This window comes from Eublepharis macularius, chromosome 14 (assembly GCF_028583425.1).
Source record: "Eublepharis macularius isolate TG4126 chromosome 14, MPM_Emac_v1.0, whole genome shotgun sequence".
Classification (NCBI taxonomy): domain Eukaryota; kingdom Metazoa; phylum Chordata; class Lepidosauria; order Squamata; family Eublepharidae; genus Eublepharis; species Eublepharis macularius.
The window spans coordinates 44,707,561-44,734,831 of NC_072803.1; the positions used below are offsets into that span (position 1 = coordinate 44,707,561).

The 27,271-nt window shown below is 45.0% G+C and overlaps 1 protein-coding gene across 2 annotated transcripts in view; it reads left to right on the plus strand.

Annotated features, from left to right (window-relative positions):
- Nucleotides 1-27,271, plus strand: part of PNPLA7 (patatin like phospholipase domain containing 7) — a 99,439-nt gene that overhangs the window by 62,759 nt on the left and 9,409 nt on the right. For both annotated transcript variants that reach the window (XM_054998074.1, XM_054998075.1), the window contains exons 22-28: nucleotides 8,474-8,537; nucleotides 9,641-9,809; nucleotides 12,552-12,734; nucleotides 15,043-15,161; nucleotides 20,511-20,667; nucleotides 24,639-24,755; nucleotides 26,034-26,103. In XM_054998074.1, coding sequence (XP_054854049.1) covers nucleotides 8,474-8,537; nucleotides 9,641-9,809; nucleotides 12,552-12,734; nucleotides 15,043-15,161; nucleotides 20,511-20,667; nucleotides 24,639-24,755; nucleotides 26,034-26,103 — 879 coding nt within the window. The remainder of the gene's footprint in view (nucleotides 1-8,473; nucleotides 8,538-9,640; nucleotides 9,810-12,551; nucleotides 12,735-15,042; nucleotides 15,162-20,510; nucleotides 20,668-24,638; nucleotides 24,756-26,033; nucleotides 26,104-27,271) is intronic.

Sequence of the window (27,271 nt, forward strand, 5' to 3'; positions counted from 1 at the left end):
AACTGGCCTGGCGAACAAGCTCTCAGCTCTGTGGTTACCTGCTAACATTGTCAGTTGGATATCCTAAGATTTGCACTGCTGAAGGCTTTTGAAACGGACCGGCAAAGCACTCTGTGTGTCTTGCATGCACAACGGTAGAGGGCACTGTGAGAGTGTTCCTGTGGCTAGTGGCACAGCTGCTAATTTTATCACAGATCAAGAACAAGAGTTGCATCAACTTGGGAATCAGTTCTGGGTGGGTGATGCTGACAATGAAATCCTCATCTCTCTGTAATCATCTTGCTTATCCATAGCTCCTTCCAAGTCTGTATTTTAAGTGCCTGCATTGTCCTGCTTTCCTTTTCCTGATCTGCGTTGGATAATGGAAATAGTGTGTGTGTGTGGGGGGGGGTCTGGGCCAGTTTACATCTAATGACCAGTGATAAGTCCTTTTTGGGACCCAGGCCAGGAATAAATCTTGTCTGGATTGAGGCCAAAGACAACACTTACTGAGAAAATGATAAGCTCCTAGTTCACGGGCCAGGCAGTAGATAAGCCAGGAATGGATTGGCAAGCAATGATTCGGGGAAGCATCAAAGAAATAAGGAGTCTTTAGGGCTCCGGGCAGGGAAGATAGAGCAGTTCATAGAAAGCCAGCGAAGCGTAGTGGGTAGAGTGTTAGGAACTGGGAGACCCAGGTTTTAATCCCCATTCTGCCGTGGAAACTTGCTGAGTGACCTTGGACCAGTCATACACATTCAGCCTAACCTAATTTGTTGTGAGGATAAAATGGAGGAGAAGAGAATGAGACTAGCCACTTTGGGTCCCCGTTGGGGAGAAAGGTGAGGTATAAATGAAGTAAATAAATAAATAAATGTCAGATACTGAGAGATAAGAGGCAGCCTTGTTGTGTGGCAGACCAGTTGTTGTTGCTGCCCAAACCCATGTCTGCATTCTGTGAGGTGGGTGGGAAGGGGCATAAGTAATCCTGATGCCCCCGTAAGCTCCTCATGGTCTGCTTACAAACAATTTGCTGATGCCGGAGGGAGAAGAGGCAGCAGTCAGACACCCCTTCCTCATGCCTGGATCCAGCTCCAGCTGCTACTAATGTGGCCGTCAGAGGATGGACATGAATCAGGCAGGCACCCCTTTGTCCTGCATGGATGCAGCTGCAGCTAAGATCCCCTCTTCCTTTCAGCTTCAACAGCAAGGGAAGAAGGAAAGGGAACAGCAGCCAGGCATTGTTCCCATCATGCACGGATCAAGACCTCACTAAAATTTGGATTGAGTATTTAGATGTCGTAAGCTGCTTTGGGGGCTAGTTTTTGTTTTGTTTGTAAGGTAGGTACACAATGCAATCAATCATTTTATTTCCTTCATTTATATCCTACTTTCCCCCAGTGGGGACCCAAAGTGGCTTCTAACATTCTCCCCTTCTCCATTTTATCTTCACAACAGCCCTGTGAGGTAGCTGACCCAACATGCTTCCATAGCAGAGTGGTGCTTTGAACCTGGTCTCCATATCCTATCTGATGCTATAACCACTACACCACAGTGAGTGCCCTTAGCTCATCTTGCCCCGTGTTGCCAATCTGCCTGAGACTTTGGAGGGCTGCTGCAGGCCAGAAGCCTTTCCTAATGCTGCTCTCTGGGATGGACATGCTGGGGGTTGAACCTGGTGTCTTCTGTATGCAAAGCAGGGGCTTCTACCACTAAGCTGGGGCTGTGGATCACTACTCTGAGGACAACTGCAAGATTAGCTATCTGTCATCCAGTTGTTCCTTAGTTCTTATTCGGGAGACACCAGAGGTTGCTTTCTTGGATTTGGGAATGCTATCGCTCTAGTGGAGTTTAAAGGGTCCCTGTGCCAGCATAAATTTAGCCACACGCAATTGCGCAACGCGGTCCACACTTGTAATATGCTGCATCCTCTGTTCGTCTTGCTTAACTGCCTATCGTGAAGTGCAGCCGTGGTTGCATTACTCCCATTCCCAGCCTTTTCAATACCGCCTCATTATGCCTTGCCACAAAGCCGCAGCTTGGTTCTGCAAGCCCCTGCTGGATTTTTCAAAAGGCTGAGGCTGTGTGACCTGGTTCTGATCAAAAGCTGCTTTGTTTAGTGGGCTGGATGCCGTTTTCCTTTTGAGTTTTGCCCGGCAGGCAGTGCTGTGCGCAAGGACCCTCGTCATCAGAGTCATTTGCGTGAATAGATGACGTCTGGGGAAGGGGGGTGGGATAGTGTTGGTGGAGGCAGGCTCTAAGCTAAAATGAGCCTGCAAGGCTGGTTCCAAGCTTTCTGTTCCAGAGGATCCTGACTCTGTGGGCTTCCTATTTAGGGACATTCTAAAACCGTACTAGACAGATCCTGGGGCTGGATAAAACAGAGTTTTCGAGCTCTGTTAAAGTCCATCTAGTCCAGCATCCACAGTGGCCAGCCAGATACTTTTGAACATCCAGCCTTCCTCTGTTTATCTCTAGGATTTAGCACTTGAACTTATTCTGCCTCTGAATACAGAAGCTCTGTCTAGCTCTTGTGGCTAATAGCCCCTCTCTCCCCAAAGGATGGCCAGTGTGATGTAGTGGTTACTGTAAGACTGGGATGAGGGTGGGGGTTGGATTCAAGGTACCGTTTCAGTCATGAAGATAATTAAGTGATCTTGGGCCAGGACAAACTTTCACCTAGGGTTGCCAGTCCCCCACTGGAGGCGGGGGATTCCCCACTCCCACCCACCACCACCCCGCCCCCGCTTACCTGGCTGGCAGGGGAACACACCTCCCAGGGTGCACTCCTGCACGCTGCAGTAGGCCAGTTTTGGCCTGAAACGGGCCCAATTCTGCCCACTGTGGAGCACAGGAGCACTCCAGGGCCCTTTGCACTGCCCTGGCAGTGCTCCCACGCTCTGCAGATGCCCAGTTCAGGCAGCAGCACTCCAGGGCCCATCACACCGCCTGAGCAGCACTCCTGCACTGCAGTGGCCTGATTCGGCCTGATTTGGTGTGCTGCAGAGTGCTCCGAGGGATGTCTTGTGGCCTGTGCAATGACATCACTTCCCAGAAGTGAAGTCATCACATAATGAAGACATCGCAAAGTTATGTGCCAGGTCTCCCACCTTCCCGAGGGTGAGGGGACCTGGCAAGCCTACTTTCAGCCCAACCTATTTCACAGGGCTGTTGTGAGAATAAAATGAGGAGGGTAGAATTGTGTACCCCACTCTGAGCTCCTTGAAGGTGCAGTGGAATGAAATTACAATGAAGGAATCTGTTACCGAATGTATTGTTTCACTGTGTATGATTTAATCTATTCAATTCACTTTGAAAACCATCTAAGCTAGTGGCCAGTGATACATCCTGCAGCAGTGAGTTCTGTAAGTTAAGTGAACTGAGTGAAGCAGTACACTTGCCAGCCATGAGTCTGTGGCCCAGCAGTTTCATTGAGTGATCTGGCTTCTAGTAAGGCAGAAGAAGGTGGGTCTCATCTCTCTCACACTATCAAATGGAGGGTATGGGGAGGTGTGGAAAATCATTTGAACATTTCTTGATTGATGCATGCATTTAGAAACATCACAAAACTTTAAAGGGGAAGCAAAGCATCTAAAAAGTCACTTGCCCTTTTGGAATCTTCCACAGAGCACCAGAAATTCTTTCAGAGCAGTGAATAGGTGTGTAGTCTGGTATGAGATCTGCAAGTCCAGCTGTGGGGCTGCTGCAGCCCGTCTAACAAAATCCAATGGTGGTGGCAGCAGCACAGCCGCATTGCAATGCGGAAGCCAGCTGAGCATGTGAGAGGCACACGCTCCTTTTTTATGTGCCGGAGCGATGACTCATCCCAGTGCAGACTCGAAAGGTGGGAGGAAAAAGGTTGTTTACTGGGGGATGCGTTTTCGTGTCCTCTAACTGCTGGCAGACAAGAGCATCTGTTGTGTGTTGCAGAAGCTGGTTGATAGTGGTGGTTGCCCAGACATTGCCTGCCTGTGTTTGTGCGGTTGTTTTAGGCACTAAACTTTGAACAGCAGATAGCATCCAAAGAGTGGCCAAGGATGTGTGTGAATCAGTGATTAATTTTCCCCGTTATTTTTAAAATGGCATCGCTAGACATTTGCAGCGGGACAGTTGCTGTCCTGTCCTACAGTGGAGAGGGATAGTTTTGACATTTACATCATAATAAAAAAACTTCAGTTACAAAAATACAACACGTCAATATGTATTAAAATACATTAAATCAACAGCCCAGGAGTTATGGCGAAAGAAAAGGCACCTGTCTTTGTGGAGAAAGAAAGGTCACTGGATGACCTTGGGCCAGCCACACACTGCAAGCCCCACAGGGTTGTTGTTAGGATGAAATGGTGGAGAGGAGAATTATGTAAGACACCTTGGGTCCCAATTGGGAAGAAAGATGGGGCATAAATGACACAAACAAATAAATTAAAAACATAGATGGTGCCAAATCAGATGAGAGGAGAAATAAAACCATTTGCATAGCCACGCTTACCTGAGGTTCACAGGTAAGCTGAACAAGTGCAAAAAAGGAAGGTATTTGGCAGTGTCCTAAACATTTGTAGGGGGAGTGCTAGATATGCCGGTTAAAGAGAATTCCACCCTATCAGTAACACCACCAAAATGCCCTGTCATTTATAACCTGCCAGTTTGTAAATTAGTTTTATAGTAATACAGTACAGCAGGCTTTTCAATGGTGTCACAGGGACCGCCCCCCCTCCCGCCCCAGCATTTCTTGGAAGCTTATTGGAGATTACTCAGGGAGAAGATCAGTATTTATATTTATATACTTAGTTTGACTAGTGATTAGGAACTACTTGCAGCAAAGACTTCATGGAGAAGGTGGGTTTCTATGAGGGATTTGCAGGAGGTGAGGGAAGAGACGCTACATCAGTAATGGCAGAGAATGGACTTCTTGCCCACTACTACTGCAGCTGCAGGAAACAGCATTGTGTTCTGTCTGTCTGTCTGTTTGCATAGAACCCCGGGAGGCCTGGCCAATGCATGTCAGAGGAACCTTTGCAATGAACGGGAGGGGCAGAGGGGGAGCCTTGGTAAAGCAAGCTACGTGGGAAGGTTCCCTGGAGGCAGGAAGTCCGAGAACTGCAGCAGTAAAGTAATAAAGTTGGTCCTCTCTTCCTAGCCCTGAAAGACGACCTTCCCCATCTGAAAAAAGTTGCAAAGAGAAAGGTTGGTAGAGGAGTGGGTGCATAGGATTTGGGGCAGTAAAGGTGGTACAGAGGCAGTGTAAAGACGAAATATTTCCAGCTCTACCTTTGGTCCTAAAATGTATTGCCAGAGTCTGTAACTGGATGCATTCTTCCTCTGTTCCCCAAGTCTAGCATCTCTACAGTTGGGGGCACCGGTTGATAGTCCTGTTGACATTACAATTACATGGAATCGGTGTGGTGGATTGAATGGGAGAAGGTGCTTTCAAACCCCTACCAGAAGCATCTGGCTTGTGACAACTGGAAACAGAGTGCCGGAACAGGTGGATCATTAATCAGATCCGGCTTGGCAAATCCTCACGATTGTCTCATTTCGGTGGCAGCCAAAAACATGGTTAAGGAGCTGGAATGCACAACCTTGCTATAGTTGCAAAGTCCTCTTAAGGCTGCATCAAGTGATATCATTGCCTTAAATGAAAAGTAACTTTGTGTTGCCTCCCAAGTCTTGTGGAGGACTCCTGTCACTAGCTCTAGGGCTTGGAGGAGGGAATATTGTTTGGTTCCTCCTGCAAGGGTTTTTCAAGGCAGAGAAGTAACTCTTGAATTTTGACACCCCAAGCAGAATTTGTTCTGCCTTTTTGGCCCTGGATCCCTTCACATCACTCACCCATTCCCACCCACCCCAACGATTAGCCTATCGAAGGCAATGTTCATGACCAAGCAGTCACTTTATTTTTGAGGCTGTTGATTGATTTAAAGAAGTGGATTAAGTCTGTATCTGCATATGCATAACACAATTATTCCAAGGGGGCAGGAGGCATCCTTTGTTTTTTGAAGGATGCGTTCCTGGTGTGTGAGCAAGTCACATCTTAGAAAAGGTATTTTCCCTTCTGCAGAAGATAAGAAGGAAATACTTTTTTTAAGGAAAGTCATTGCTGCTCTAGAAAGGCAGTAATGTATAGTAGTTAAGAGACTGAGCTACAAACCAGAAAATTCCTGGCTCAAACCACACCGCTGCCGTAGGCAAAGCCGTTCTTTCTCAGCCGCACTCATTCCACCTCCATCTGCAATATGAAATGATATTTCTTGCCTACCTTACAAGGCTGTTGTAAGAGTAGCAGTAAGATAATGTAGCGCAAAGAGCCTTGAACACTAGAAAGCTCTGTCAAATGCTAGCCATTAGCATTTCTGTAGCACTTCCAATGTTCCAAGCACATCACATGTAAAACAAGTCCAATATTATATTCTGGATACTGGGGCACGGAGGGAAGAGGGAGGCTGAGAGTGAGTGAGTTGCTTGGCTAACACCATCTAGTGAATTTATGGCAGTGGTAAGATTTGAATTGTTGACTTCTTTCTCTTAACCACTATGCTCTATCAAATCTCATTATAGCTATTGACAGTGTTGTTGTTGTAAGTGATAATAGTGCCATGCAGAAATTTGTAAGAACACATTTAAGAGAGATTTTTCTAAAATCTATTACCAGATTAACAGGGTAGGCCACATTTTAGATCAAAAATCTTTTTTTATCTGAACACTGCAACCTTTAAATTTTTATTTTTTCAACAAGAAAGCCTACAGTGTTGCACAGAAAATAATACTTTTTCCATTGAAAAGAGAAAGGACCACGTTGTCCTGAAGCTTTGATGACATCTCCAGTGCCCCTGCTCTGGTCCCCATCTCCCCCTTTGCCTGCTGTGTGCACTCAAGCACCAAGCAGCTTGTTACTTTAATTTGCGGTCTCAGTTTTCATTAATAGGAAAATGAGTTATTTCAGCAGTCGGCTCCCATTCTGGCAGGGTTTATATTTCATGTTTTGCTAAACACCAGCACTTCTGTCAATATTGCTGATGACCTTTCTCTCTAGTGTGATGTTTATCCCTTGCAGGTCTCTTCTTCTACACACATACCCTTCCCTTTGATGTGCCTTACAGCTGCAATTATTCTGGAGGAGAAACGTTTGCTCTTTGTAACATTTATAGCAACAAATATAAACAGGGGCAAAAGATGGCCACAGCCAGCAAGCAGCTTCAGGGACTCTGCATGAACCTTGTGAAGGAAAAAAGTGTCCAAAACCTGTTTCTAGAAGAGCTCTGAACTGAATAAAAGATGGTGCAAATTGACTTATTTTTATACTGAATTATTTTATATATTTACTTCATTTATACTCTGCAATTCTCCCCAGTGGGGACTCAAAGTGGCTTACACTGTTCTCTCCTCCATTTTATCCTCAAAACAACAACCCTGTGAGGTAAGTTAGGCTAAAGACTGGCCCTAGATCACTCAGGAGCTTCTGTGGCTGAGCAGAGATTCGAACATGGGTCTCCCAGATCCTAGTCTGACACTCTAACTACTACACCACACTGACTCTAATTCTAGGTTTATGAGCTATACGAACAAGTAAAAAGCTATGCATGTAAATAGATGCTCTCTCGATCACTTGGAATTTCTTTCAGGCAACCAGTCAGGGACATTTAGAAACTAGCGAGAGAGTTGGTTCTCCCCTTTCATAGCATCCTTCTGTCCTAAATCAGGAGTCAGCAACCTTTTATAATTAAAGAGCAAACTATATCAACTGTCAAAGCAAGAAATCAACAAAGAGCCGGAGCAAGAAAGTCTATTTGAATAGCTGAAATATGCGGCTTAACATTACTACTTACTTTCCAATATACCTTAACTTAAAAATTTCATTTTCCTTTTAAAAAGAGCCATATTTATTTCTGTGCTGAGTCCTATTTGACTAGATCTATATGCTGAAGACCTCTTCCCTCTCATGTTCTTGCATTTTTAGCTTTTTTGGCATGAAGGTTTGTTGAAACTATGAAGCTGCCTGGTATTGTCTACTTGGGCGGTCATCTTCACAGCCCTTCTACCTGAAATAATTTAATAAGAGAGAACAGGAATTTAATTTTGCCCCTTGTCTGTGCATAACATGTGCTCTGCCACTGAGTTGTGGATACTGTCTAAGTACATATGAACAGACGTGCTAGTCAGTGGTTGGGTTAGAATGATGGAATTTTGCTCTGACTGGCAGTGGCCGTCTGAAGTGGTCTTTTTCAGCCCTGCTAATGCAGACCAAGCGCTGAATCTGGCATTTTCAGAACAGTGCGTGTCTTGCCTCTGAGCTACAGTAGAGACACCATCTGCGGTAGAATTCTATGCGAAGGTGAAATCGTGAAAACTGACATTTTTTCTGTTGTCATCAACGAGTTCCAGCCACTTTAGGTTTGTTTGCAAGGTGTCTTGGAATGTCCAGTTCCAGATATCTTGCAGTATGATGCCTGAAAATGCGTGCCTTGCTTATGGGTTACCAATTACTTGTCCTTCTTAGGTCCTACACTGCTACTCACCAGTGACAACATCAAGCAGCAGCTTGGCTCTGCAGCCCTGGACAGGTAACTTTTGACAGCTGAACACATTGCAATCTGTTTAAAATTCTGCTTTACTGTTTCTTCAGAAAGCTCAGAAGAGCATATATTGGGTTGCTTAAGAGCAGGGGGTGGAGGGACGTGACTGTTGTAGCAAGTACAGTTTTAGACATGGGCTGGGCAGAATCTGGGTGCAGAATCTGGGTTCAAATTCCTGCTTGAGTGAATCCCTCAGATTAACTAACTTTGGAGGATTATTGTGAGAATTAACTTGGATGTGCTGTCCCCCCTTCCTCCTCCTGCACACCACTCTGAGCTTCTTGGAAGGAGATTGGGACACAAAATGGGATGAATTAAAGATAATTCATCTTATTATAGGTTTATGATTTGCCAATCAAGAGGGGAAAATTGGACGTATTTTAAACTGCCATTAAGCTGAGCAAAAATGTAATTTCCCGTCGGCTCATTTTTTTCCTTGTCAAGTCCTTGCCTATCAGGCAGCTGTCAGGTTAATTAGCCCTGCTTTTTGAACAAGTGGATGTTTTTGCCTAGTTTTCAGAAGTTGTCATGAAATGTCTGATTAGTGGCTGGCAGCTGCGCATCCTGCATGTCTGATCAACAGAAAGAAAAACAAAAGGCCAGGGAACCTAGGGGTATAGCCTCTGTTGGAGGGGTGAGCTGTGAACAGATAAGTGTGTGCGGTGGGGAGTTCCTCAGATTTTGAGAGCGAGACTTTTGGAGCACCATCCATCAGGAAGTCCTCCTGCATGGTTGTGCTCTGATTTGTTTTAATGGGGAGAACAAATCAGATAAGAACCTCTGGAGGAATTGCATTCTTTGTCATTAAGCCCCATGCTGTCTGTCCTTGTTGCTCTTGAGTTTGTAAAGGCCAAAGGAGACATTAAATGTTTGGTCGCTGCCACTGAAAATGACAACAGCATCTCTGTTCTCTCCCCTGCCCTCTCATCACATGTAATTGAAGTTGTGTCCAGATATCATGACATCCTATGTCTTTCTCTCCTCCATGACCTTGGTTGTGACTTGCCCATTGAAGATCAATCCTTTATAGTGTGAAAAGCCACTCACTGTTTGTTTTCGTGCCATTTCTCTTCCTCCCTTTCCTGACTCAGCATCCATGAGTACCGTCTGTCCAGCTGGCTGGGGCAACAGGAGGACATGCATCGCATAGTGCTGTACCAGTCTGACAGCACTCTCACCCCATGGACCCAGCGCTGCATCCGGCAGGCAGACTGTATTTTGATTGTGGGCCTGGGAGAGCAAGAGCCCACTGTTGGAGAGGTGGGCCATTCCAGAATGAGGTCGGGGTGAGGGGGGGGGACAGCTGGCCGCCTGTGATTCAGAAGGATGTGTCTTTGTTGGATTTGAGTTGAAATATCTCCAGGGTCAACCCTAGGAACAATAGAGAACCTCTGAACATGTGCATTTCCTTACTATGGAGTAACTGTAACTCATGTATGCATGCACCATGTAAGAAGCTGGAATTTCCAAATGTGGCTTTAAGCACATTTAATTTCTTCTCAACAATTCAGTACTAACTACCATTCTTGTTGGCATGTTTTTCTCTTTAGGAGACTGTACAAATCTATTTAATATATTTTTTAAAATGAGCACGTTTCTGGACCTTATCTTTAACCATCATGAAGAGCAACCCAAAAACCAGAGAGTTGCTCTGTCTTTAAAGTAGGTGAGCAGCTTCAGTTCAAAAGAGCTTGGGGTAGGATGGCTCTTGCAGCCCTCTTGCTGGGCCCTGGGACTCTCCTGTCCCTTCCTCTGATGCTCTGGGGGACTTAGCTGTTTCACTGTCAGCCAAAACCCTTGACACAAATTTTACCATTTCTGTAAGCCTTTTTTAATTTCCAGAGTCCTTAATATTCTTGGTTACATTTGCCTGTGCTCTTTCTCCTGTTTTAAAGACGGAAAACAGGCTGAGAAGGTCTTGCCCATGGCTACAAATAGCAAACATGCAATTTGAATCCAGGTTTAAAAAGCATCCTTGTAATTGCAGACTTGTAGTTTGAGAATATATTAAAATTTCAGTGTTCCTGTGTTTGATAACATGCAGAGTGTGAAATGAAACCGGAAAGATTTAAAAGAAATAAGACAGAACAGCTTTCTGTTTTGTGGGCTGCTCTTCATGATGGCTGTAGTCTACTTACCAACCGCTCCACTGCAAGCAAGAAACTTTCTGCCTGCCAAGCTTACCGGCTCTTGTGCTGCATAGTTGGTGCTCCAGTTTAAATTGCGAGCACAGGATTTTCTGGGGTGAGAGAAGTGGGCCACATAAGTTGCTTTGTGTTGGATTCAGAGGTCTGATGTTGCAAAAGTAACATGACACTGAAGGGGAAGGAGCTATGGCTCAGTGGTAGAGCACTTGCATTTCATGCAGAAGGTCCCAGGTTCAGTCCTTGGCATCTCCAGTTAAAAGGGCCAGGTAGTAGAGAAAGAGAGATCTCACCCTGAAACCCTGGAGAGGCAATGGCAATCAGAGAATATTGGCCTTGATAGGCAAATGGTCTAATTCAGAATATGCTCAATTTATGTGTTTATGTGTAATCAAGGTTCTTTGCCTTCTGTTGTAACCCATCCAGAGCCTGGAGAAACTGGCTCATAACCCAGTAGTTAGGGTAGTCGATAGACCTGTATTTTGCTGTGTGTGCATATAGTGAAATGCACATCTGTGCAGTGTAGTACGATGCAGCTCCCTGTGGAATGCACACTCCCATCTCTTGCACAAAGCATAAAGTAACATGGTTACCCATCAGTGGCACAGCATAATTTGAAAGGGAAAGTAAGGGAATAATTCAGCACTTCAAAAATTACAGGGTATCAACAGGCCATCAAAAACTCTGTCTAAGGCTGGATACTAAGTAAAAGGGGGTGGGGCAGGGATAATTCTAGAGGGTGACAAGGATAGTGGGTACAGCTCCAGAAATATTTCCCTCTACCATGCTAATCCCCCACCTCTGACCACAAAAATAGTACCATGTCAATGAACCACAGAGCATCAGTTGTTATGCCATGACACTGGATTAAGGCTCTGAGTTTTGATTTAAATGTTAAAAGATCACAGGTCACTTTATAATTTTTTTAAGGTGCCTCCTTACCTCCCCTGATTGGAGCTGATGAAGCTTGCTATGAGGGAGACAACTTTCCTCTTGCTTCCCTGGCAATGGCCCTTTGCTTCCTTTAATGATGTCCTCTGGAATCACGTGTGGGGCTGGCCTTCCTGGGCTAGATGCAGAAGTTCCACTCTGCAATGCACTAACTTAATTAGGTTAGTCCAGGCTTGGTGCGAAAAGGTTGCACTGCAGGCTGGAAAAGCAAGGGCTGCTCTCTCTTTGGGGAATATAAAAGGCAGCAGTTACTCAGTTTTGTCTCTGGTGCAAATTGGAACACTCACAGCTTCCCTTGGGAGGCAGAATTCCTTATTTGCACAGGCCAGGAAAAAAGCCCATGAACTTTCTAAAGATTTGGAGGATGTCAACTCCTGAATATATTAACCAATTGGAGGTCAGATTTTTGTATGAGCAGCCTGTGTTTTATCATTTGGTGCACCTTGGCCTCTCAGATCATGGCCATGCAAATTCAGCACCCTTCTTGAACGTGATACATTTTTTTAGATTTTGATCTCTGTATTTCTACTTAAAACAGATACTTTGAAAAGGGTTGTGTGTCATATGTATTTAAAAAAAAAACATTAAAAATTGAAATTCCACATGGAAGTAGCCCAGATTATGCATCAAGATAATCTAAATTCTCCAACCCACACACATTAATGCAAATTAAGCTAATTTGCATGAATATGACTCAGCTGTGAACAGGGACATTCCTATTTCGAATGTCGCCTTGACCATGGACTACCTTTGGGTATTTTTGAACTGTAATTTTTATTAGGGTTTTTATAAAGTTTGTTCTAAGTACTTTTATGTGCCATGAAACATTATGAAAGCATGGCTGGTACAGCAGTATATGAATCCCAGTAAAATAAAATTTAAAAATAACTTCCTCCTCCTCTCTTAGCTGGAGCGAATGCTGGAGAATACAGCTGTCCGAGCCCAGAAACAGCTGATCCTACTCCACCGAGAGGACGGTCCCCTTCCTTCCCGGACCGTGGAATGGCTCAACATGCGGAGCTGGTGTTCAGCCCACCTCCATCTCCGCTGCCCCCGTCGCGTCTTCTCCCGACGGAGTTTGCCTAAGCTGGTAAGAAATTTCCTAGGGAGTGAAGTGGGGAAGGTTCCTTGTTCTGACATCAAGTTGCTGTTGTCACATTTCTCAAAGGCATACTGACTGGGCTTGTGGCCTGCCAGTAAGCCCCAAGGTGTCGCCTAGTAAGTGCTTGAGATGCAGCATGGCTATGGCTGGCATAGTGTTGCATTGTAAGGGCTAGTCTGGAGATGAGTAGGGATGGGCACTCCAAGAATATCTTAAGTCTCTGTCTGAGAGGTGATTTGCTCAGACTGAGAAGCTGGCGGCTTTATAGGACAACATGGAATCTAATTGGCTCTTCAGTATCACCTGACACTTACTGAGCTGGTAGCTGTGGTATCACCCTCTGGCTATCCATGGTGATGCTACTATGCAGGAAGGCAGGCCAGCAGTTCCCTCCAGAGAGCTCTTTCATAGTACAAAGAATAACAACTCCAAGGACCTGTTGCCAGAGTCTCTGATTCAAGACCCCTGGTATCTTTTATCCTAACACAGCCGGGTGGGTTGGCAGTCTTTTACATAGTACAACCACTGTTGCCAATTACAGCCAGAGCACTATCTATGTGGGCTGGGTTAAGAGAGTTTCCTGCAGGTGTTCCAGTCACCCCCACGTACAATTAGGTCAGCAAAGATGGTCAAGTCGATCTGTGTAACTTCACAGTTTTCTCCTTCCTTTCTTTCCGTCTTCCACAGTCAATCTCTGCCTTCCTCTGATTCTTTAAAATAAGCGATAGTACAAACCACGGGGTTGCAATTCAGCTTCCCTGGAGCCTACAGCAGTTGCCTGAGAGTCTGTTTTGTGCACTTGGGTATTCTTTCTCCCCAGGTAGCTGACAAGGTAGCTGTCCTTGGGGGAATGTTGTTTTCTTCACACTTCCCCTTTCTCTGCCATCCTGGGACAGCTTTCATCATGTCACAAATGATTGTGCCATTTGAGCAGGCAAACTTCAACTCCCCTGTTCTCTTGTGCCGTTTTCTGTCCCTCTTAATTCCTCATAAGCCACCTGTCCTTTTCTGAATATACACAAGTTCCCTTTTGCATCCTGGTTGGCCAGCCTGACCCACAACAGCTATATGATTTTTTTTAATGATCAAAATGGTTTTCAAAACGCTTGATCTGAGTTCTTATTACTACTGGGACTTGGTAGCAGAGCAAAGAAAGGAAGTTTGAAAACAGAGAGAGCTGGTATGTAGAGGCTGTGAATGGGGCTCTCAGTTCACAAATGACACTTCTGCTATAAGCTTGCTAGACAGTCTTAGGCAAGCCAGTATTCAGTTGAGATATGGGGTTAATAAGGGGGGTAGTGAAACAGATTCCTTGCATCCAGAAGCCTCGAAGTTCAATTATCCCCAGTTAGCAAGTGTGGGAAACAACAACTTTTCCAGCCCAAGATGTTGGAGATGAGCTGCCAATCAAATAGAGCTTTGAGCTAGATGAACCACTGATCTGATTTGGCAGAAGGTGGTGTCGCATGCACGGATATGCTCACACATATGCTGATTCAATTGTGTTCGTTTGGCCGGGCCACAGATCTTGTAGGCACCTTCAGAAGTTCAATACTGGCCTAACCTACACAGTTGTTTGAAGCATTGTAAGTTATTTATGTGAAGCTTCATGCTTCCAAAACAAAGATGGAATCTCATGACAGAATTTTAGTTGATGGGCATAAATTGGACTGGCCCTGTGAATTATTCACCATAAGTCTGGATGGTGACCAAATTACTCCTTGTGAAAAGGGGCTAAATTGTTGAACTCTTCTTGTATGGGGAGGAATCTCTCCATTTCTTAAATTGCTTCAATGCAGAGCCAACTGGTTAAACTGATAATCATCAGGTTTTAAGATGAATGAATAAAGACAACTGTGTCACTTCACATGCAACTAGTTTATAGGGCAGCTGATAGCTTAAACAGCTTTGTAAAGGAGGGGTCTGAAAGAAGCTGAGCCAGTTAAAAAATACAATCATCCCATATTCAGAGATGGTATATCTCTGACTATCAGACTTTGGGAGTTAAGGTTGTATGGACATTTTTATCTTGGCTTGATTATAAACCTTCCTGGGCAAGATGGACTATTGGTTTGACCCAGCAAAGCTGAAATTGTTCTCCTCTTTCACCCAACCTGGTAGATATCTAGACAGGATAAGTTTGGGTCTTCTCGTGTGGCAGGGTTTGTGCACTAAATTGCTTACGTCCATGAGGTTTGATGAGGCCTGCTGCATTGCAATATAGAAGTCTCTTCCTGATTTGGCAGATAGTGGCCCTGACCAGCAATGAATGTTTCTCTTCCTTTCTCACCCACAGAAAGAAATGTATGAGCGTGTGTTTCAGAAGCCTCCGGATAGACATTCTGACTTCTCCCGACTGGCACGCATCTTAACTGGGAATGCAGTTGCTTTAGTGCTTGGAGGAGGTGGTGCTCGGTAAGACCAGCCACATCATTTGATATACATGTGTTTATAGCTTGGGCATGTCTGATGCTACCCAAATCTAAAATTTGCCACAAGGAAAGATTGTAAAGGGGAGGAAGGGAGGTGGAGAGGAACAGAAGAAGTATCTGCTTTCATTCCGGTAATGTGTCCTTAGGCTTTGTTTCAGTAGGGAAGGGGTACTAAGGGGTTGTGCCTCTTAGTGAAAAAGGCTTAATGGAAAAGGTAGGTTTAGAGCAGGGATTTGAAGGAAGCATTGCACAGATGGCATTGCACATTTGTCCTGAGAGGCAGTTCCAGTGTAAAGGCAGCAAGGGAGGAATGATGGACTTATTCTACGGGGCCACCTTCAGATGGTTGAGAGTGATGGAGCTGGACAAGTATATGTCTGTGGCAGAGATGTATCAAAATAGAAGAGTGAAGAGAGGAGACTACAGATGGTAAGGACCAAGACATTTATGCAGGATCTAGTAGCAGATGGGAAGCTAACAGAAGGGAATCACATAGGGAGATGGGAGGCAAATGGCAGATAGAAATGAAGGCACCATTATGTATGCCAACAGATGACCGAAAGGATGGTTGAAGTGGTTAAGGCAAGAGATGAGCCTTAAATGTATCTCTGCGACACCAGTAAGTGGCAATAAGTGTGCGTCTGCAGGCAAATGCGGATTTTTTTGCAGGTACCCCCAACCATTATTTCTTCCAGAGGACGCATGAGGGCAAATTCCCAGTACCTGCATTTCTGGAAAGCACTTGCTCTCTTCTCCAGCCCTCTTCCTTTCCATCCTTTTGATCACTACTGTACAGAGGTAGCATTTTTCCTCCTTAGCTCTTTGATAAACAATCAAGTTCAGGATCGTTGAAGGGCTCTGGGTCTGTTTTGAACACTTGTAAATGTCACCCCTTTTGTCCTTGGAATCACTGCATTTGCAGAGGTGTGAGGGGGTGGAGTGAAGAGTGGCCGTGTACGGCATGATCGCAGTGAACCTTGGAATTTTCTTGTCTCCTGTACTTTTGCATGGGTAATTAGTTCCCTGATGCTTGGCTGCCAGCCCCTCCATGATTGTTCCGGGGTTTGGGAGAGATGCCATAAGTGAATTCGCCCACACTTTGTTCCAGCCCAAGAGAGTTTAATGCCTCCCCCTCCCCTTTTGTTAACATTCTAAATACCACACTTGCTCTCCTTGTGCTTGAAGCTGACAAGGGGGGAAAGCGAGCAGCTCCTTGGAGTTGGTGGGAGGAACTGGATTGAGGGGGGAGCAGCACTGAAACTACTCCAGAGAACTTGAGGATTACGAACTCTGCAGGGACGGCGACTGTCTATAATTCTGAAAGGCCTTCCCCAGGCACTGCTTATCCCATCTCCTAGTGCTTTACTTTAGCCTAGGTCAGGTAAAGGTAGTCCCCTGTGCAAGTACCGAGTCATTACTGATCCATGGGGGGACATCGCATCACGACATTTTCTTGGCAGACTTTTTACGGGGTGGTTTGCCATTGCCTTCCCCAGTCATCTACACTTTACCCCCAGGAAACTGAGTACTCACTTTACTGACCTTGGAAGGCTGAGTCAACCTTGAGCTGGCTACCTGAACCCGGCTTCCACCAGGATTGAACTCAGGTTGTGAGCAGAGCTTGGGCTGCCGTACTGCCGCTTACCACTCTGCGCCAGGGGGCTCTTTACTTTAGTTCAGCCTGTGATCTTGTATATTCTCACAATGACCCTGTGAGTTGAGTCACTGTTGAGAGGGTCAGTTGTACTGCATATATTGGAAATAGCTCCACCAACCGTCTAAATTCTGTGTCACTAAATTTTTCTGCCAAATTTCATCTGTCTGCTCATCAGCGCAACATGTCGCTCCCTTCACTTCTTCATCTTCAGGAGGATTCTTTAATACATACCTTTTCCCTTATTTATTCACATCTGTCTCGATGCAGTGCTGAGATGCACAGAAGCCTGTACGCTGTGCAGCCTGTGTGAGGAGCAGCTGCTGATGTCTGAGGGCTGCTCTTCACGCCTGCCGTCTTCCCCTCCCCCGCCACACACAGGCATCTCCCCTCAGGGAACAGTGCAGGACTGCAGTGTTTGTTCAAGCATGTATGAAATGTCTTTATCAAATCACAAAGTAAAATATTCCAAGAAGTATTTTCAGGTGAAGCTCCATCCCTTCCCCAAGTACTAAAAAGAGGAGCAGAAGACCAGAGGAACACAAGGCTTGGGAGCACATTAAATTAGAAAAATGGTGACAAAATTTAGCCAGGGGAATTCACTCGTTGCCCTATAATACCTTAATATCTAAGAGGGAAAAAGCTTCAGCCTTAACCTCTCAGTCTTCCTCAACAGAATGAAAGCCTAAAACTTTGTTTCTCCCATTCACCCATTATTACACTTTGCTGCCCCTATTATTGATGTTTTCACTGTGTGCTCCTGGGGGAAGGTGCTTTTCTTGTTCGATTTTCTCCCACTTTATGTTGCTTAGGTGAAGGTTCAGGTGCACTGAGTCAATAGATAAATAGAATAGATAAATACACTTTACAGAGTAATAGGGTGAAGACAGGTCCTTACCCTCAAGTAGTTTACAATCTAAAATGCATCGAGGTGGGGTTGGACACAGGAATGGGGAGGGTAAATGGGGGGGGGGGGAGAATGTGTGTTCATTCCGTTCTATATGCTTGAGCTTAGTTTTATTAAGCAATGAGGGCATAATACATAGCATATGTTTTATTATTAATATTATAGTAATAATAATATTAAGTATGGATTTTATTCAGATAGTGGTTTCTTGTTTTTAAAAAGCAAATTGTGCAGATAACGTACACAGTATACTATGCACAATTTTTAAAGGATTAAATTAAATTATGCATCATGAAGAGCAGAATTCTGTGACATATAGAAATCATGTGCATTTGCCTAATTTTCTTTCTTCTTTTTTCCCCGTGAATTATTCTGTAATTCAAAGAAAAATGTTTTGTATAATTTCAGGTTTGGCAGCTCTGGTAAAATCCCACTCCAGACTACTGGAGATTTTTGGCTTCTGAGATTCCACTAAGCATTACACACACACACTTTCAAGCACATACAGGTTTTCCTTTTCATTTATAAACTGAAGTGGAGTTTCTCAGGATACTGCATTCTGCACTCAGTACCATGGTCTGTGTTTCCGAGAAACTGCAGCATGCACACAGCCTTGACTGTCACTTCCTTTATTTTGGAAGCATCAAAACTCAGGAGTCTGCACTGTGCTATGATTTGGCATTTGGAAGGGTGGAAGGCTGCTATTCCCAAGCATAGACCTTCTCAATTTTTAATCTTCCTGAGAGGAAGCTTTTTGCCTTTTGGGTTATGACAGTCGCTTAGTATTAATGGTGAGCGATTGTTCTGTGCAGGCTCTCTCCTTGAATCGTAGCCAGAGGCACATAGACAGGCGAAGACTCTTCTGCGCAAAACCGGCATTGTATTCCAGAAATGGGGATTTGCTAGGCATCTCAGGTAACAATTAGGTTGCGAGGGTTTTTTGTTGGTTTTTTCCTCCCCTTTACTTCCAACCAGCCACTTCACAGTAATTATCTTTTTGCAATTTGTCATGACAGACAAGAGAACAGAACCCGGTGCCTGCCTGCATTCTTTCTCTCCCCTCCCCCTTCCCCATCATCTTGGAGTAAAACATGCAACAGCTCCAACAGATACCACACTCAAATTACAGTGCTTCACATTCACAGAACAGCCATCGAGGGAAGGAAGGGGGGCTCAGTTGCTTTCTAAGCACACCAGTGTAGCTCTTTTATTCACACAGCTATGAGAGGTGGGTGAAAGAATAGTAACACTTGAACACTCCTAGGCTGGAGCCTCAGCTTAGACTAGTCTTGCCATAAAGAGGCTGCAGGCAGTCCCTTTCTAGTCCTTGGGTGGACTGTCCCTCAGTTTAGAGCCTACTCTGTTGACCAGGCAGGCACAGAAAGTTGAACCTTACATACATATGTGCCACTCCCAGCCAATCCAACCCAGAACATTTATACTGCCTGCTGATTGTTCCGTTGCCTGAAGAAGGTTCTTGGGACCTCCATGTTCCCAGGTAGCTCATGTGGCTGAAGGTAGTTCCTGGCTGAAGCCCTGGAGTCCTTGATGTGGGCCAGGGGGGAAGAAGAAGTGACAAGAGACCTGGGCAGTAGGACTGTACTTCAGAGATAATAAAGGGAGGTTTAATTCCCCAGCAGAATAGAAAGGGATTATTAGGCCCCTGAGAGGTTATTTACCATTGAACTCATTTGATGTTGTCTGGAGGGGCTTCCCCCCTCTCTTTAGAATGCTACAGGCAAGCAGATGTTGCTGCTGACCTGTGGTAGTCAAGGTTGATTTGGATAGGAATCAATGCATGCGGCATAGAATTTTCCTGAGGAAAAGGTGTGTTACGTGAGCATGAGTTGATAGAGTAACATTCCAGGCATTCTTTGGTAGCACTGGGTAGGGGAGATGGAAGGAGTACAGAGAGAGCAAAGGGAAAAAGGGGGCTTGGGCAACTTTCAGTTGGAACTGGCACTTTCCCAGCTGTGGTGACTCCTCCTAATCCTTCATAAAGAGGGCCATCAACAGATCTTTATTGCTGCTGAGAGTAAAGTTGAGGGAAGTTTGGGCTGACAGACACTGGCTTTAGCAAGAAGCTAGCTAACTCTCCGGCACTTTATCTCAAGGCTTGACTTAATCCAGGACAACTCCATGCTTATCCGCAGTTTAACTTTACTGATAACTTTCGGTTCAAGGACATAGGAAAGGATAGCAAAGCAGAGCCAGAGCTCGTGTAGTGTGCTTTTTCTCTTACCACCGACTAGCTACAACCAAGACTCTGTGTATGCCGCAGGAGTACTGGGTCAAGGCACATATGGTCAGTTGGGTGCAGAATCCAGCCTCATGCAAATCTCACGTTTTCATTTTTGTAAAAGTACATTTCTAGTACCTGTAAATATCAAGATATGCTTGGAAATTTGTGGCTGATGCCTGCTGAAATCTCAGAAGCCCAGGAGTTAAATCCTATTTCCAGTTACCGTGTGATGTGAGCTGGGCTTCAGTGCCCTTGTATTGTTCCCTGTAATGAAGCAGCAGGACAATAAATTATGCACAGAGCCCCCTGTACAAATATGCTTTGTTTACATAATGTGGGGAGGTTGCTGAACTCCCCTTATTTTGGTGCAAGATTTGTTGTGATGTGAAACTTTCCCCCTTAACTGCATAGGAGTTTATGCTGCTCTTGATGGCTGCTGTATGGATTTTTCTTTCATCAACCATGTCATTTTTTCCAAGTATGCTTTTCTTTCCTCCCTTCTCCCCTTTCCCTTCTTGCACTACCCTAGAGGATGTTCCCAAGTGGGCGTGATCAGGGCCCTGAACGAAGCCGGTATCCCAGTTGACATGATCGGTGGCACCTCCATCGGTGCATTCATGGGTGCTTTGTATGCCGAAGAGCGCAGCTACACCCAAATGAGGATCAAAGCCAGGCAGTGGGCAATGGTAAGGGGTTTCCATTTGGGCATGAGAGATCAGAAAGAGCAAGCTTGGTTCAGATGACTGTTGAGCTTTGGTGCTTCCTTCCTCTATTGGAAGGAATGCCGCCAGAAAGTTACAACACCTTTGCATGTTTCTAGTTCTCTTAAGCATGAAGAACTACTGAGGCCTTAAATAAGCTCTCGCTTCACTGCAGAGAGCAAGCTCTGTTCAGACCTGGGTTGGTGGAGGGGCAGCTCCCCGAGGGAGCCTTTCCTTATTCCTCCCTTGGCATGCCAGCTGTCCCATTGTGCATCAATTGGAAACCTTGTGTTTTTATGACAGCATCTGTTTGCCAAACCTCATATAGCAGAACGGCCATTCCCCAGGGCTGTTTGCACAGGCAGACTCCAGAAACATAACGATATTTTGTTTCAGACATTTTATCTGGCACTACTGCTGTCTTTCACTGGGGTGTTGTTAGCTTCATTTCCCAGCCACCCACCCCCACCCCCAGTTACAGCAAAATATATAGGAACTTCTTTAGGGACTGGCTTACAGGGACTGTCCAGATTCAGGGTTTGGGAATTGACACAAATTTCAGTACTGTGAAAATGTCAGCTGTCAGTTTCTGAGTTTAAAGTAAACAGTTTTTAATTATAAAGACAGAAAGAGGAGGTATGCTTTTGGTGTCTGTGTCGCTTTACAAAATGAGACAGGCTCCCACCCTCAGGCGCATTATTTTGGTTGGGGACGCAGACTCCAGATTGCAGAAAAGAGGGGCAATGGTAGGAGGCATCTGAGAAGCCAGAGCTGCGGGAGTGGGGTTGCATGGGGCTTCCAGTGTTCTGTGGGGTGGCGCTTCAAAGCTCTGCATAACTCTCTCCTTACCCTGACATTAGGGCAGTAGGCTTCAGCCTATAACTCCCCTGCAAAATGTGGCTCAGTACACAACCAAATATGGCTCTTTTTTAAAAAAATGGAATCTTTAAGGTGTATTGGAAGGGTAGGTAAGATACTAGAAGACTCAGTAAGTGAAGGAAATGATGGACAAAGGTTTTTAAGGGACTAAAGAACTTTTGAGAGAGACTTTGCATTACAAAAAGGGAAGCAAGAGGTGAACCAAATGGGATTCATGGACAGTTTTATTCTGGTGCACTAAAGCAATTGCATAGGGTGCTCATTGATAACTTTATTGTGAGATCTTATAAATGCCGGTTCCTAATGAAGGACTCCTAACCACCAATGTTTGGGCTGCAGAAACCTTATAGATTATTAATTATCATGGCTACCAGGACAAGACAACCTTTATTCTGATCCAACAGAGCTGCTCTTGTGTTCTCCAGCCGAGTCTCAATAAGCAGGCCCCATAAGGAATTGTGCTTGTAGAGGGCAAAGTTCACACACACAACCATGGAAGCTCTATGTCCGGTGTTTTCCCCTCTTGCTACACTTCTTTCTATAACTTTCTTTCTTTCTTCTCTTGTTCCACATGCTGTCATACTGTGAGTAGAACTGACTGAGGTAATTCTGTGTCTCTGCTAAAAAGCTCCCAGACAGCAGCAATTCCCTTGGGAAGAAAGAAAAATACATATTTGCTAAGAATATATTGTGCTCCCCTCCCCCAATCGCTTTCTAAATGTTGCTTTTCAGCTGCCAAAACACCCAGTTTGTGTGCGAAACTACATTAGCTGCCTCAGGAACTGAGTGATAATTCCACCAAAGCATATATTTGACATATGGCTCCAGCAGGCATACTATTTGACAGATCTTTTCGTCTCTTAGAAGCATTTCCCCTTTTGATTTATCGTGTGAAAGAAAATTAGTTTCATGGGAATTTCCAAGACGGACTGGCAGGTGTAGAGCTTAACTGAGAAAAAAGAGGTCCAGAGAGAAACTGTGACTCTCTCCATCACTGCCTGGCTCTCATTGCCTGACAGGTCATCTCTGAATTGGAATTGGTCAAGCCAAGGGTAGCACAGGGGACTCTCCATTACAACGACTAAATGAGGAGTGTGTCAAGTGTCTGTGAGTTCTACTGCACAGCTCCCACCTTCAGAAGTTCAGCTGTAACAAATACAAAGCTGCCTTATGTCTGCTCTTGCTGGCAACACCTCCTCAGGAATTCCCGGAAAGGTCTTTCCCAACACCAAACTTGCCAGGAATTGGATCTTGGTACCTTTTGCATGTGAAGCAGTTCTGCCTCTGAACCACACCCTTACCAAATGAAGGAGAGCAGAGCAGTGTGATGGGTTCCCCTCTCGTTCTCCTGTGGAGGAAAAAGAGAAGGAGGCAGATCTTCCATCTCCTTTGAAGACAGCTGAGCGGGTATCTTCTCCCTCTCCACTCCCTGTCGTGCCTTCCCATTTTCTCTTGCAAGCTGCCAAGCTCTTCCTACACCCTGGCTTTGCATCTAGCTCAAACAATTGCTGAGTTAGTTGCTCAGTTTTTTTCCAGGGGGAAGTACTTCCAGGTGTCCAAATCACACTTTATGGTGCATGACACTGGTAAAATCTACCTCTTTAGGACAGGTGTTTATATCCTGCCTTAATTTTCCAAAAAGGGGGGGAAGGGCTTCCCAGTCAACTGACACAAGCTCCGTTAAAAAAACGACCCTGCAGGCCTCCTCACTCTTTCTCTAGTTGTCCTGCTCCAGTGACTCAGGGGGCCAGTGCAACAAATGAAAGGGGTCTTAGTCTTAGCAAAGCTGGAATGGAGCAGCACACCGATGGCCACTCCACTTTATGAGCATGGCAAACGCTTTACCGTACCATCCCAAACATCAGTGCCAACTACGTGATGGCACTAAGGCCAAAGGCAGCTTGTGCCTGACTTTTATTTTGGGAGTGGGGCTTGGGCACTTAAAGCTTAAAGTGAAAGGTCTGGCCACAGAAAAGAGATCGTGAGCCAGAGAACAGCCTGGCCTTGGGTTGCCCCTTTGTTTGGCCTGCCTCCCGCCTCTGCTAAATAGCTCCCACCTGTTTCCCCCTCTCTAAAATGAGATGAAATGACTGCAGGTCAGAAAGGCTATTAGGTATTTTTAGACTTTGGTTTCTTGTTCTTTGTGTGCGGGGAGCAACAGAAACCAGGTCGATGGGATTACCGAATAACAACTGGAAGACCTTTGCGAGTCTTCTTTTTTCAGACTGGGTCCGTCATCCGCGTGTTCATCCACAAACCTCATGCGCTTAGGACTAGAAAAAACACTCCAGCTGGATGAGCTGGGCTGAACTGCTTGCTAAGCCGTGAGAGCAGAACCATTACTGGCCTTGCTTGTGGTTGCGGAGTGGGATTTGAATTCGGGGGTCAATAGAGCCGCCTCCTTTGGCTTCTGTTATATTTAGACAAAGGGAGGCCAACTACTCTAGCATCCCAGACGCAGCTCAAAGGCCAGCGCAATCCTAGTCCCTTTGTGATTCATAGGCTCTGTAATAAAGTTATCACTTGGACATAAGGACTTAACAAGCATAGCCTGTTAGAATGTGAATAGCATCAGGCCATTGACTGGAGGGACTAAGGGGAAAAGATACTTCTAAAAAGGCCTCCCTTCCTCCAAACTTGGTAAGTGGGTCTTTGCTTTTGGAATAGTGTTGGAGGTGGCCATGCAATGGCACAGAGGTGAAATAGTAGCAAGTTTTTGCTACTGGGGTGTGCATGTGAAAAAAATATTTTAATTCCGTATCAGGAAGGGCATGGCTAGCATTTTAATAAAATATTGAGAGTATTGTTATCATTCTGGAATGTCATTCTGGAAGTACCGGAATAATACTGCCAAGTTTTTATTTTTTTAAAAAAGGCTAATCATGTTCTTCCTGGCTGTCCCAGTGGAATTAAAATGGGGAGGGGGAAGAAAGAAAGGACCCCCAGCTGATTTGTGGTTCATTTGCCCTTTGAATTTTAAAGCCCCGTTGTTTCCTATGGAGTAGGAAACAGGATACCATACCCCCATTTTTCAGACTTCCTGAAAAGTCTCCTCTTTCTTTTTTTTCTTTTTTAAGAATATGAATTCAGTGTTTAAAACAGTCCTAGACTTGACGTACCCCATCACCTCCATGTTTTCTGGAGCCTCGTTCAATAATGGCATCAGCAATATTTTCAAAGACAAACAAATTGAGGTAAGAGGCTGGTTTTGCTGCATGTATTATGAACAGTAGCATTGGAACAGCAGTCTGCAGTATCCTCAGGAGCTGGGCTGGCCTATCATGGTGGAGAAAGGCTATTGCCATTGGTTCTTTGCATACTGTATAACTCCTCAGAATGCATGAAATTTACGTTTGGATTTCAGATTCTGTGCTAAGATGGTAAGTTAACCCCTCTATATACTGGAGATCCGGAGACTGCTAGCGAGTGAACTGAATGTTTGTAGGAGTGTCTGTATTTGCAAACAAGTACATTCAGTAAATGCATTAAATCTTTCTCTATAGGTCATCAACACCGAGACGTGTGTGATTTGAAAGCTGACACTGGCACAAGTCATTCCCGCCTTACAATTTTTAGCATAGGGGATGACTTGAAGCAATGTTCAGATATTTTTAAAATGTCCTATCAGAAAAAAATCTCTGACAGCATGGTATTTATTTTCAAAAGAAGACAAATACCATGCATGGCGATACACATTCTGGATTTAAATTATTTCAGTCCAGATCGTAGTGTTTAGAGTTTTTTTGTTTTTAAATAATCCTACTCACTGATGCTCCTTAATACATATATTTGCTTTCACGACTATTGTTTAGAGAGATTTTGAGCTACAAGCATGCTCATTTTCATGCTTATTTTAGGACTCTGAAGCCCATCTTCTTCACCAAAATGCTTTCTTGGGGATTCCAATTCTTAGGTCTTCGTGCCCCAGGAGAAACTTTACTGCTTAGATTCCCATTTAAAAGTGCCAGGGTGTGCTAGGGGGTAATTTAATGTTTGTATAACTTCTGATATCTGGTCTTTTTTCCCCCTTGAGTTAAAATCAGAGACCTGCTCTGCTCTTACATCTGAAAAGATTTGCCTTCAGACTGACAAAGTAGCAATTATCCACCTTTAGTGTACTCCATCTCCTGTGTGTGCTGCATGAGTTTCTGTTTGACAGAGAGACAAGTACAGACTACTGACCTGTACAGAGATGCAATGGGCAGTTTCCTCTGAGGGCAGGTAATGCCCTGCTGCTTCTGTGCGCTAACAGCTCAATCATACCTTAAAGAAATGCAGCACTGTAACCTGCCTTCAGCAAAGGCCATTTTTGTTCTGATCTTCACTATACCCAGGTAAATCATCCAGAGATGCAACAGGCAACCTCCTTTATGGATTGGTACTTTGGGCTTATTTAATTATTTATAATTAGTTTTTCTTTCCATTTACCCTTTGAGAATAGCTGTTTTTAATAAGTGCTTTCTGCACTGCAGGATCTTTGGATTCCTTATTTTACCATCACAACTGACATCACAGCCTCGGCAATGAGGGTCCACACGGATGGTAAGCGGATCTGGGTTCCAAAGCCAAGGGGGGGCAGCAGAGGCTCAGGGGGACTTGCTCCTAAAGAGACTGCAAGAATTGTACCATTTTTTTTAAGCAAGAGCAACAGTGACAATTTATCACTATGCTCCATTTGTTTCAAGGCTTCCCAGTTGTATTCGACGTGGCCCCTGGCCCAGTCATTCAAGCTATACCTGCTCCATGCACTGCTGACTGGGATTCTGAGAGCTACTGCAGCCTTGTAAGAAACCTCAGAGGGTTGAACCAACCCCTTGAGGACATGTGTTTCCATGGGGGCAGGACTGTTTTGGAAATGCCCTCTGCTGTACACTGGTCGCTCCTTCCCATTCCTCTCATGGGGATTCGTGATTTTGCAGGTTTTGGTGTTCTGAGCTGTGCTAGTCTTTGCCGATGAATATGGTGGCATTTGCAACGACCTGTGATGTAAATAAAATTCTTATGGGGTGTGAGGAAGCTAACTTGGACTAAGAAGGCTTTATAACTAGCTTAGCAAAACAAGTCCAACAACACCTTAAAGACTAGCAACATTTATTTTGGTATCAGCTTTTGTGAGGCAGGGCTCCCTTCTTCAGACCTGTGAAGGGGAGGGCTTTTTTTCCGTGAAAAGAGGTGGTGGAATTCATTGGGTTGGCAGCACATGGGGCAGCTCCCAGCAGGAGTTGCACGTGCACGCTCCCAGGACCGCACAATGATATCACTTCCAGGAAGTGATGTCATCGCGCAGGGCGCAGCCATCCTCAGAAGTGTTCCCGCAAGAGGGGGGGGAGTTTAAATTGCCCTCCACGCTGCTGGCAATCTAAACTCCCCCCTTGCTCCAGCTGACTGGTGCCAGTCAGCTAGAGCAAGGGGGGGGGGTTAAAGTTTAATGGTCACCAGCCACGTGACCATTTTCTAAAGGTGTCAGAACGCCATTCCACTGCGTTCCGGCTGAAAAAAAGCCCTGGGAGTTACTATTAAGATTCTTGTGGGGAAAATTACAATCCAGGTGCCACTGGACTTGGGTTTTTGTTACAATAGACTGACATGGCTACCCTTCTGCAGTATTCATAACCAGCTTAGCAGTTTTTCAGATGTCCATCTGCTTTAGTACCAGGGTGTATTGGTCAGAGTATCAGACTAAGATGTTCAAACCCCACTGGGCCATGAA